The sequence below is a fragment of the Myotis nattereri genome, assembly GCF_964212035.1.
Source record: "Myotis nattereri genome assembly, chromosome: 10".
Classification (NCBI taxonomy): domain Eukaryota; kingdom Metazoa; phylum Chordata; class Mammalia; order Chiroptera; family Vespertilionidae; genus Myotis; species Myotis nattereri.
The window spans coordinates 1,199,395-1,211,371 of record NC_138085.1 but is presented as its reverse complement, the minus strand read 5'-3'; the positions used below and the strand labels follow the sequence as shown (position 1 = coordinate 1,211,371).

At 57.7% G+C, this 11,977-nt stretch overlaps 1 protein-coding gene across 1 annotated transcript in view; it reads left to right on the top strand.

Annotated features, from left to right (window-relative positions):
• The first annotated feature begins 873 nt into the window (after positions 1-873).
• TBC1D8 (TBC1 domain family member 8) overlaps positions 874-11,977 on the top strand; it is a 108,021-nt gene continuing 96,917 nt past the window's right edge. The window contains exon 1 of the mRNA XM_081101626.1: positions 874-1,097. Coding sequence (XP_080957752.1) covers positions 971-1,097 — 127 coding nt within the window. The 5' untranslated portion in view covers positions 874-970. The remainder of the gene's footprint in view (positions 1,098-11,977) is intronic.

Genomic DNA, 11,977 nt, shown 5'->3' with positions numbered 1-11,977 from the left:
TCAGTCCTGCTCTGTCATTTCACTCCCAGGTCCTGTGTGTACCTCCCAGCCAGGTTACAGTGCGCCTTCTTTAACCAGAACAAATCCATCACGGTTCACAGAGCATGAGTCATATTTCTTACACTTCTACTCAGTCCCCAATATTCTACTTGTGCCCTGTCACACTCACAGGGATCGAGCCCACACCATGGTGTATTGGGACGTTTGCTCTAACCAGCTGAGCTACCCAGCAGGGCCCTGTTTCCAGCTTTTCAATCCTCAGGACAGACATGACTGGTTTCATATTTGTTCCCCTCGGACCCACCGAGTGGTTTGTGTCCAGGAGGGGCGTCCAGTGCTGAGTTTGTGTGACCCTTGCCTCGGGCCCTGCTTCATCACTACCTCTCCGCAGCGCCCACAGATCCTTTGCCAGAGCATCCACGTGAGTTAAGCATTTAAAAAATCTGAAAAAATTTGTCTTTAACATTTTATGCTACTTTTGGACTATTTGTAAACATGTTTCTTGTTGTTTTAAGTGCTGTGTTATTCCAAACACACCTGGGTCTTCTGGTTGCATCCTAGGTCTGGCCACCTGCAGCTGTGGGTACCAGAGGCCTTTTTCCTCTCTCCTCCTGGGTTTAGGATGCGGGCATCCCAGCGGCCTCCCAGCAGGGGCGGGGCGGGGCGGGAGGGGCGGAGCTTGATGGGAGGGGCGGGGCTGGAGGGCGGAGTTTGACGGGAGGGGGCGGAGTTCGGAGGGGGCGGGGCGGCGGGAGGGGCGGGCCTGGCCGCGCGGTGCGTTTCCTCCCTCCGCCCGGAGCTGTGCGCGGAAGGCGCCGGGACTGAGCACCGTGGGGCCGGCGAGGGCGGGGCGGGCCGGGGCGGCGCGGGGCGGGGCTGGCCGAGCCTGCGCGGGGCGACCTGCGCCCGCCGCGCTCGCGGACGCTCGGGGCGGCCCGGCTGGTGCGCCCGCCGCCGCCGCGCCGCGGCCATGTGGCTCCAGCCCGAGGAGGTGCTGCTCAAGAGCGCGCTGCGCCTGTGGGTGACCCAGAGGAGCAGCGGCTACTTCGTCCTGCAGCGGCGCCGCGGGCACGGCGAGGGGGGCGGCCGCCTCACCGGTAAGGGCGCGGGGGGCGCGGGCGGGCGGCGGGCCCGACCTCGCTCCCCGCGGGGCCGCTGGGCCGGGACCCTGCGGGGCTTGTTTTCTTTTCTCGCATTTTCCCTGCGAGCCCCGGACGGCTGGTGGCGAAGGGGCTGGCGGGCGAGCGGGTGCCTTCGCCGCCGGCCCGGGGACCCCGGAGGCAGCCGTGGCGCGGGAATCGCAGGAAGACGCCGCGGGGTGTGACGGAGGCGCCGGGGCTCCCGGGAAGGGCGCGGGGTGCGCCTCCCGCCCCGCCCGCCCCTGAGCGCGCCCGAGGCTGCAGCTGGCGCCCGGCGGGACCGGTGTGCGCTGGGCCGGCCGGACCGAGAGCCCGAGGCTTTGCCGATCCCAGGCTCGGGGTCGTGGCGCCCACGCTGAGCAGGTCAGCGTCCTACCCCCGTTCAGAGTCTTTCAAGGAATGACAGGAAGACGAAACGCAGGCTTGTAAAATTTATGAAAAACAAAGCCTTTCCCCCCAAAAGTTATCCAAACCGCATGGAAAACCAAGCGGTTGGAAATATGTTTTTAAAAGATGTTACTGACTGTCCTGGGGGACAGGGGTTAATGAAGTGACGTCTCAGGTGTCCGGTCCTGTCAGCGCCATGTGTACTCACCTTGTGCTGCGTGGTCACCACCCAGTCAGGCCTCCCTCCGTCCCGCCGACCCGGGCGCCCTGTTCCCCCGCCCGCCCGCCCCTCTCCCGGCGCCCCCCACGCTGCGTCCTGAGCGGGAGGTGAGGCCCGCCGACGAGGCGCGTGGATCAGCCTTCCCGGCTGTATCCAGGGCACCTCAATGGAATTTCCAAATTGTGGAATCTGAATCTTAGATCTTCTTCCCATCACACCCTCCTGGTGCTGAGGGGGAGAGCAGTGCCCGGGGGAGAGGCGCGGGGTCCTGGGCTCGTTGTTGGTGACTCTGCTGCTTATTCCGGGGAGCCCCTCCCGCTAAGGAGTCTGGGGAATGTGACCCGCTCAGCAGCAGGCCCTGCACCGGCAGAGCCCGCGCCAGGGCAGCGACCCCCCGCCTGACCCCAGAGCGGGGAGCGGCACAGGCCTGGCTAGGAGGGCGGACCCACTGAGCCTGGCGCTGATGGGTCGGGACGGCAGAGTGGCAGGCAGCTGAGGTAACTGGATGGAGGGCTAGTGGGGTGACCTGCTGTCCGGGAGCAGGTGGGCCTGCCGGGGTGGGTCGGGCTGTGTTAGGCCCTGAGGGAGGGAGTCAGGGGAAGAGGCGGGAGCCCGCGGGGCCTTGTCGGGCCCTGAACAGCAGCCACCGGAGGTTGGCGGCAGCCTGTGGCCCGTCCGAGGCCGAGGCGGGCATCGTCTGCGCCCTCCCCTGCCTCCCGGGGCTTATCTGAGTTTTGGTGCATCCGGCACAGCCCCTGGCCTGTAGGTGGTGTCCTTCCGTGGAGGGGGGGCCAGGGCGTGGGGTCTGTCAGTGGGGAGGGAAGGCCGTTCGCCTAGGTCACTGCACACTGGCTGTGGGTGCTCGTGCAGCCGCTCTGCTCTGGGGACTCCGGGCTGTTCCTCCAGCAGGAGAGGCAGATCCAGACGGAGGCAAGGCCTCCGGCCGATGCCCCCCGAGTTCAGGCCGGCCTCCCCGGGAGAGCGGGCCTCCTTCCCGTCCCCCTGCTGGCTTTATCAGGACCCCCTGTGGACTGTCCTGGTGCCAGCTCCGGGCAGCAGGAAGCAGGCACCCCTGCGCGGCTCAGCCGCTGGTCTGACGTGGCCCAGAGGGCAGCTCCACGTTGGTGGCCGTTTTCAGAAATTTCAGAATTCTAACCTGGCAGATTTTCAGCTGTTTATGTTAAAGGTTTAAAACTGAGTTTATCGATGAAAACAATGGACACTAACATGAGGCACACTGTGACCAGTAAGCACTCTGACAAGTTTAAGACAAGGTTTTGTTTCATCGAGGTCATAATTGGTCCTACTCTCTCTCTCACACACACATTTCCTATGCACATCTCCAGTTTTCTTTCTCCATAACTTTCTCACTTTTCAATGTACAAGATACTTATTTTGTTCATTGTTTCTCTACTAAATTGTCTGTCTGTAAGGGCACAGTGCCTAGAGCTGCGTGTAGTGTGTTCTCAGTAAACGTCTGCAGGGTGAGTAGGTGGATGGATGTGTGCATGAGTGAAGGACCTCACTTTTCCTTAAATGTTGGGTGAAGCGGAGGCCCAGCTTTCCGACCGAGGCTGCTGATTACGGGGCACAAGAGCACCCCCTCTCTGCTCGGCTCCCTGTTCCCCTGGCTGCTGGCGGCTGTGGACAGCTGGAGGGATGGTGAAAACAGACCCCCTCCTCCTGTCTTTTCCGTAACTTGCTCCTCCGGGGGGGAAGGATCTGGGCACCAGCGTCCCAGGTGACCTCTGTTACTGCCGCCGGACCTGTCTGGGGAAGTCCATCCTCCGGGGTGGGTGGGGGGCAGCCTCTCCTCCAGGTAGAACCCCGCGTGGCTGATACAGTGTCATAAGATGTTTCCAAAGCGCCCTCAGAAGGCTTTGCTCCCTGGAGCAGGAAGGAGCTAGGGCAGTGATGGCGAACCTCTGACACGTGTGCCAGAGGTGACACGCGAACTCATTTTTTTGGTTGATTTTTCTTTGTTAAATGGCATTTAAATATATAAAATAAATATCAAAAATATAAGTCTTTGTTTTACTATGGTTGCAAAGATCAAAAAATTTCTATATGTGACACGGCACCAGAGTTAAGTTAGGGTTTTTCAAAATGCTGACACGCCGAGCTCAGAAGGTTCGCCATCGCTGAGCTAGGTGTCCCCTGGCTGCGCCTCGGCCACAGAGTGTCAGCACAGGACAGAGGGGAGAGCTAGCACTTGGGAGCCGGTGGACGGGGGACGGGGGACTCGGAACGAGCAGCATCAGCTTCACGACGAGGTCACCGCCCAGCCTGGAGTGGCGGGAACAGCTCAGCCTGATGGGGCCTGGGGGGAGCTGGACGTGATTGAGAGGCTTAGCTTTTTAACCAGTTCATTTGCTAGCTGTGAAGGCTTTTATGATTTTGACTCTACATCAGCCGTGGGCAAACTACGGCCTGTGGGCCGGCCCGTTTGAAATGAATAAAACTAAAAAAAAAAAAAGAAAGACCGTTCTCTTTTATGTAATGATGTTTACTTTGAATTTATATTAGTTCACACAAACACTCCATCCATGCTTTTGTTCCGGCCTCCGGTCCAGTTTAAGTACCCATTGTGGCCCTCCAGTCAAAAAGTTTGCCCACCCCTGAGCTACATTCTGGTGACATTGGATAAAGGAGGAATTTGTTTAAAATGCAAGTGGTAAATCTGATAATATTTTTAGCTCAGATTTCCCCTCCATTAGTGAAACTTGAATGAACTGTGTTAAAAGTTGAGCAGTTCCCGGGTGCTGCTGCCTCACCCCTGCTCCCGGCGAGTCCCCCAGCACCAGGCTCTCACCCGATGCCCTCCCAGCTGCCCTCTGCCTGGGGCCCTCGCCTCCCCATCCTCTCCCACTGCCCCTGCTTTTCCTTCACAGACTCATCGCTGTCGGCAATCTCTGTGGCGCGATCTGTTTGGAGCACACCAGGCCGGTCAGTCCTCGCCGCTGCCGCTGCACTGGCCCTTCTGTCACTGGATACTCTTGATAGATGTATAGGTGCGACCGTGAGGACATCTGAGTAGGGTTGATAGACGTGAACCTTTGAGGATGAGAAATGTTTTGCATTGTTGTGGCAATAGAAATTATGCAGAAAACAGCAACAGGTAACGTAGAGCATCGCCGTTTCCCACGCCCGCCCTTCCCGCATGCTGCAAGGACCAGGGGCAGTGTGTCAGCCCGACAGCCAGCACTAGAGCCCCCCGTGGTAACCTCTATGCAAAGGGTCCTATCAGACCTGGAAGGAGGCCCCAGTACATCAGTGCGGCTCTGTGACTCCGAGTCACTGATGCTCTTGGACATTGGCTGGGTCTGTTATTCCACCAGATTTTATTATTTGCTTCCTTTTATTGACTTTTTTTAAAAAAGGAAAGAAAAATCAATAACAAAATAGACAGCCCCTGAAAAGATCTTAGGAAAAGGTACTGTATTTTGTGATTGGTTTTATTCTGAATAAATAAATATTTACTAATAGAGAATGAACATTGGAACAATAAATAGGATGGTAGTTTGCCAGAAAATTTTAAATATAAAATCTTTTGTGTGAACAGGAGTACATCATGTAAATGTGAACAATAACTAATAAAATGAGCAAAGACTAGAATCTCTCCAGTGCCTGAGAGCCCTCTGGTGTGTTTTGCTGGTACAGTGTGTCGTCCCCCCCCTCCCCCCCCCCCCCCCGTGTTGCGATTCCCTTGCTTTTGTTTGTAGTTTTAACATCTGTATATGTCTCCCTAAAATACATTGTTTAGTTTTGTATGCTTTTGTAACTTTATGAAAGGAGAATCATACGTCGTGTATTTTTCTGAAGCTTATTTTCCCAGGACTCCAGTTATATTTTAAGCGTGTGTGCGTGTGTGTGCGCGCGCGCGTGTGTGTGTGCGTGCGTGTGTGCGCGCGCACGCGTGTGCGTGTGTGTGCGTGTGGCGCGTGTGTGCGCGCATGTGTGCGCGTGTGCGTGTGCGCGCGCGCGCTCGCAGTTTTCCTTCGGGATCTGGGGAGGATGTGTCTCCCGTGGCTACCAAAATCCGCAGATGCTCAATTTCGGTGTAGTTTTTGCATATAAACAGTACACATTCTCCTATATGCTTCTGACATTAAACATTGAAATAAATGTGAGCTATACATACCTTTAAGAAAGATTCCTGAAAACAAGCAAGGTCATTCTCTTCCAACTCACTGGTTCCAGTTCCGGGTCATGGTGGCCGGATGCTCCCAGTAGCTCAGGTGTGCAGACGGGTCCCACTCTGGGCAGGACACCCTCCATCTCAGGGCCGCTCGCACGCTCACTCAGGGACCACGGAGACACGCCAGTCACCCTGCACGCTTCTGAAATGTGGGAGGAACCTGAGTCCCCGAAAACCCAGAGCCGTTCTCATGAAATGACGTTGAATGTAGCAATGTTCTGTTACTCGGTGGTATTTATGTATTCATTCTCCTGTTGGTGGGTATTTGGGTTTCTGGTTGTTTCTGCTGTTACAGATAATGCTGCTGTGAGCATTCCTACCCGATGTCCACGAGTGACCTGCTGGGTGGACCAGCCCAGATGGCCAGGCCGTGCTGCAGTGACAGTCGCTCTCAGCGGCCTGGGGCCCACGTTTGTGTCCCCCGTGCTGTCTCTCTGGCGTGGCCTGCAGGGAGCCGATGACGGCTCCGTCCCTACCGTGCCCATGGCCTCCAGGGTGAGGGGAGGGCAGCGTGGCGAAGCTCATGCTGCTCTTGGAGCTTCCGCTTGGAAGTGACGCCTGTTCTCTTTGTTCGCATCACATTGGCCACAGCAAGTCATGTGCTCCGTGCGGCCTCCCAGGCGTGGCCTGCCATCGCACGCTTGCTGCGGAGAGGAGAGCGTGCCTGCGAGGAGCCCCGCGCCAGCCGACAGATGTGCACCCAGCTTTTCTGGATCATTCCAAGTTGTGTTCCAGGTAGTTGTGCCAGGGCACAGGCTGGCAGCAGTGTGCGAAGATGCCCACGTGGCACTTCCTCACCAGGACTTAGTAGCCAGGTAGGAATTCAGATAACTCAGAACCACCGAGGTGATACTTCCCTTCCTAGTCCGTAGGATGAGAATTTTTATGTGTTTCTTAAGTATTTGTTTTGCCTTTGAGAAATGTTTGTGTCTTTTGCCCATTTTTTCCATGGGAGTTGTGTGTGTGCACACACGTATGTATGTGTTGTGTATTTTTCTTTTTCTTTTTTTAAAAATATATTTTATTGATTTTTTACAGAGAGAAAGGGAGAGAGATAGAGAGTTAGAAACATCAATGAGAGAGAAACATCTACCAGCTGCTTCCTGCACACCTCCTACTGGGGATGTGCCCGCAACCAAGGCACATGCCCTTGACCGGGATCGAACCTGGGACCCTTCAGTCCGCAGGCTGATGCTCTATCCACTGAGCCAAACCGGCCACGGCTGTATTTTTCAATTATATGTATGTTAACATTCCCTTTATGACTTGGCTTTTTATTTTTGAAGAACCAACATTCTTAATTATCATGCAGTCACATGTACCAGTCTTTCTCTTACTAGTTTGTGCTTTTTTGTTATTTGTTTAAGAAAAATCCGTAGAAGGGGGTCTCCAGGGTGTGACGCAGCTGGGGGCCCTCAGACCAGATGGGACAACCCCTAAGACAAGAGAAATTGCTTGCACCCCTGCGGTTCTGGCGCAGGTGGGAGGACGATCTGCCTGCCAGGGGGACTTTGCGGATACATGATTGTTACATGGAAAGCTTAATAAGCACAAAATCCCAGGACAGTTAATTCCAGGGAAAAGGAAAAGTTGTGTGGATTAGGATGTTTCATAGTTTTACTCTAAAATTCAACTCTCAGTGTATACATACTTATAATATGAATTCTGACTGGTGATCTAAATGACAGATTCAGGAAGCAGTGTGTAAGCGTGTTCCCTGAGGGTGTGAAGTGCAGGAAGGGCCAGCTGAGAGTTGGAAGTGGTTGCCTGGGGACGCGAGGAGCAGGAGGCGGTGGGCTGCGGGTTTCTCAGGAGCGCTGTCGCTTCTTTATGCGCACACTTTGATAAAAAGTACATGGAATGGAAACTTCGGGAGAGTGTGGCCTTTTCCCAGTTACCCGCTCTGTGTGGGAGCGGGGCCCGGGAGGCATGAAGCAGCGCTGCGTTCTTGCCTCCCGACAGGTGTCTTTCAGTGTCTGTCCTGCAGTCGCTATGTTTAGCCTTCAGAATGCCCAGCATGTGTGGGTGTGTCTGCCTCACAAAGGCTGGACAGCTATTTTCAGAAATGCATCTCATCGAGCCAAGTCTTTTATTTGGAATTAAAATATATCTATTCTGGACTTCTTTTTCTCTCTAGGGAGGCCATCAGTTTAGAGTTATAAGTTTATGACTTCTTAAAAAATACATTTTTATTGATTTTAGAGAGGAAGGGGGAGGGAAAGATAGAAACATCAGTGATGAGAATCATTGATCAGCTGCCTCCTGCATGCCCCATACTGAGGATTGAGCCCTCAAGCCAGGCCTGTGCCCTGACTGGGAGTCAAACCCTGACCTCCTGGTTCATAGGTTAATGCTTAACCACTGAGCCACGCCAGCCAGGCATAAGTTTATGACTTTTGTAATACTCTGACTGTAACCCGTGCCTTCTGGGGCCTCAGTTTCTTAACCTGAAAAACAGTAATAACGATAATAATTTAAAAACAGTTTTTGATTTGAGGGAGTATTTATACTTCAAACTGAACTATTTTCCACATATCTTGGCAAGTCCCATTTAGTAATTTGTATTTAAAGAAGAAGAAGAAGCAGGGGAAGGTGTCAGTCAGCAGTGCCGGGTCCCGTGTTCTCATGAACCTCACAGTCTAGGGCAGTGGGGATGCGAGTGGTAGTGGTGAGTGGCACTGACCCAGAGAGCACAGACTTGTGAATGGGGTGAGTGCAGGGGATGAGAGGGAGTGATGGGGAGACAGCTGGAGTGTTGGGGGGCGTGCTTGAGGACCTGTGCCTCAGCCGAGACCTGCAGGGTGTGGAGAGGGTCATTTGTTAGTCTGCTGGGTGGGAAGCAGAGAAAGGGCAGCGTGTGCAGAAAGCCTGGTGGCCTCGGAGTCTGTTCTGGACGAGGTGGTGTGCCGAACCTGTGAGCTGTCTAGTAAGGCCTGCAGGGGAGGGAACCACAGGGACTGAGGAGTGGGGGACAGGAGGAAATCAGAATGTATTTTTCCAGAAGCCGGGAGAGAAGTGTATTCAAGCAGGAAGGAGCGAAGGGGGACCAGCTGTGCCGTGAAGAATGGGAAAGGCTTGTGGGATATCTGCAACCTCAGCCAGAGCGGTTCCGTGAAGGCCCGTGTGGTGCAGGCCCGTGTGGTGCAGGCCCGTGTGGTGCAGGCCTGTGGGGTGCAGGCCTGTGGGGTGCGGGCCCGTGTGGTGCGGGTCCGTATGGTGCAGGCCCGTGTGGTGCAGGCCTGTGGGGTGCAGGCCCGTGGGGTGCGGGCCCGTGTGGTGCGGGTCCGTGTGGTGCGGGCCCGTGTGGTGCGGGCCCGTGGGGTGCGGACCCGTGGGGTGCGGGCCCGTGTGGTGCGGGTCCGTGTGGTGCGGGTCCGTGTGGTGCGGGCCCGTGTGGTGCGGGCCCGTGTGGTGCAGGCCCGTGTGGTGCAGGCCCGTGGGGTGCAGGCCCGTGGGGTGCGGGCCCGTGTGGTGCGGGCCCGTGTGGTGCAGGCCCGTGTGGTGCAGGCCCGTGGGGTGCGGGTCCGTGTAGTACAGGCCCGTGTGGTGCAGGCCCGTGTAGTACAGGCCCGTGTGGTGCAGGCCCGTGTAGTACAGGCCCGTGTAGTGCAGGCCCGTGTAGTGCAGGCCCGTGTAGTGCAGGCCCGTGTGGTGCAGGCCCGTGTAGTACAGGCCCGTGTAGTGCAGGCCCGTATAGTGCAGGCCCGTGTGGTGCAGGCCCGTGTAGTACAGGCCGGTGTGGTGCAGGCCCGTGTAGTACAGGCCCGTGGGGTGCGGGTCCATGTAGTACAGGCCCGTGTGGTGCAGGCCCGTGTAGTAAGGCCCGTGTAGTACAGGCCCGTGTAGTACAGGCCCGTGGGGTGCGGGTCCGTGTAGTACAGGCCCGTGTAGTACAGGCCGGTGTGGTGCAGGCCCGTGTAGTACAGGCACGTGGGGTGCGGGTCCATGTAGTACAGGCCCGTGTGTTGCAGGCCCGTGTAGTAAGGCCCGTGTAGTACAGGCCCGTGTAGTACAGGCCCGTGTGGTGCAGGCCCGTATAGTGCAGGCCCGTGTGGTGCAGGCCCGTGTGGTGCAGGCCCGTGTAGTACAGGCCCGTGTGGTGCAGGCCCGTGTGGTGCAGGCCCGTGTAGTACTGGCCCGTGTGGTGCAGGCCCGTGTGGTGCAGGCCCGTGTAGTACAGGCCCGTGTGGTGCAGGCCCGTGTAGTACTGGCCCATGTGGTGCAGGCCCGTGTAGTACTGGCCCATGTGGTGCAGGCCCGTGTAGTACTGCCCCGTGTGGTGCAGGCCCGTGTAGTACAGGCCCATGTGGTGCAGGCCCGTGTAGTACTGGCCCATGTGGTGCAGGCCCGTGTAGTACAGGCCCGTGTGGTGCAGGCCCGTGTAGTACAGGCCCGTGTGGTACAGGCCCGTGTAGTACAGGCCCGTGTGGTGCAGGTACGTGTAGTACAGGCCCGTGTGGTGCAGGTCCGTATAGTGCAGGCCTGTGTAGTACAGGCCCGTGTGGTGCAGGCCCGTGTAGTACAGGTCCGTATAGTGCAGGCCCGTGTGGTGCAGGCCCGTGTGGTGCGGGTCCGTGTGGTGTGGGTCCGTATAGTGCAGGCCCGTATAGTGCAGGCCTGTGTGGTGTGGGTCCGTATGGTGCAGGCCCGTGTAGTACAGGCCCGTGTAGTGCAGGCCCGTGTGGTGCAGGCCCGTGTAGTACTGGCCCGTGTGGTGCAGGCCCGTGTGGTGCAGACCCGTGTAGTACAGGCCCGTGTGGTGCAGGCCCGTGTAGTACTGGCCCGTGTGGTGCAGGCCCGTGTGGTGCAGGCCCGTGTAGTACAGGCCCGTGTGGTGCAGGCCCGTGTAGTACTGGCCCATGTGGTGCAGGCCCGTGTAGTACTGGCCCATGTGGTGCAGGCCCGTGTAGTACTGGCCCGTGTGGTGCAGGCCCATGTAGTACAGGCCCATGTGGTGCAGGCCCGTGTAGTACTGGCCCATGTGGTGCAGGCCCGTGTAGTACTGGCCCGTGTGGTGCAGGCCCGTGTAGTACAGGCCCGTGTGGTACAGGCCCGTGTAGTACAGGCCCGTGTGGTGCAGGTACGTGTAGTACAGGCCCGTGTGGTGCAGGTCCGTATAGTGCAGGCCTGTGTAGTACAGGCCCGTGTGGTGCAGGCCCGTGTAGTACAGGTCCGTATAGTGCAGGCCCGTGTGGTGCGGGTCCGTGTGGTGTGGGTCCGTATAGTGCAGGCCCGTATAGTGCATGCCTGTGTGGTGTGGGTCCGTATGGTGCAGGCCCGTATCGTACAGGCCCGTGTAGTGCAGGCCCGTGTGGTGCAGGCCCGTGTAGTACAGGCCCGTGTGGTGCAGACCCGTGTAGTACAGGCCCGTGTGGTGCAGGCCCGTGTGGTGCAGGCCCGTGTAGTACTGGCCCGTGTAGTGCAGGCCCGTGTGGTGCAGGCCCGTGTAGTACAGGCCTGTGTGGTGCAGGCCCGTGTAGTACAGGCCCGTGTAGTACAGGTCCGTGTGGTACAGGCCCGTGTAGTACAGGCCCGTGTAGTGCAGGCCCGTGTGGTGCAGGCCCGTGTAGTACAGGCCCGTGTAGTGCAGGCCCGTGTAGTACAGGTCCGTATAGTGCAGGCCCGTGTGGTGCAGGCCCGTGTGGTTCGGGTCCGTGTGGTGTGGGTCCGTATAGTGCAGGCCCGTATAGTGCAGGCCCGTGTAGTACAGGCCCGTGTAGTGCAGGCCCGTGTGGTGCAGGCCCGTGTAGTACAGGCCCGTGTGGTGCAGACCCGTGTAGTACAGGCCCGTGTGGTGCAGGCCCGTGTAGTACTGGCCCGTGTGGTGCAGGCCCGTGTGGTGCAGGCCCGTGTAGTACAGGCCCGTGTGGTGCAGGCCCGTGTAGTACAGGCCCGTGTGGTGCAGGCCCGTGTGGTGCAGGTCCGTGGTGTGCAGGCCTGTGGGGTGCTGGTCCGTGGTGTGCAGGCCTGTGGGGTGCGGGTCCGTGGGGTACAGGCCCGTGGGATGCAGGTTCGTCAGGTGTAGGCCCATGC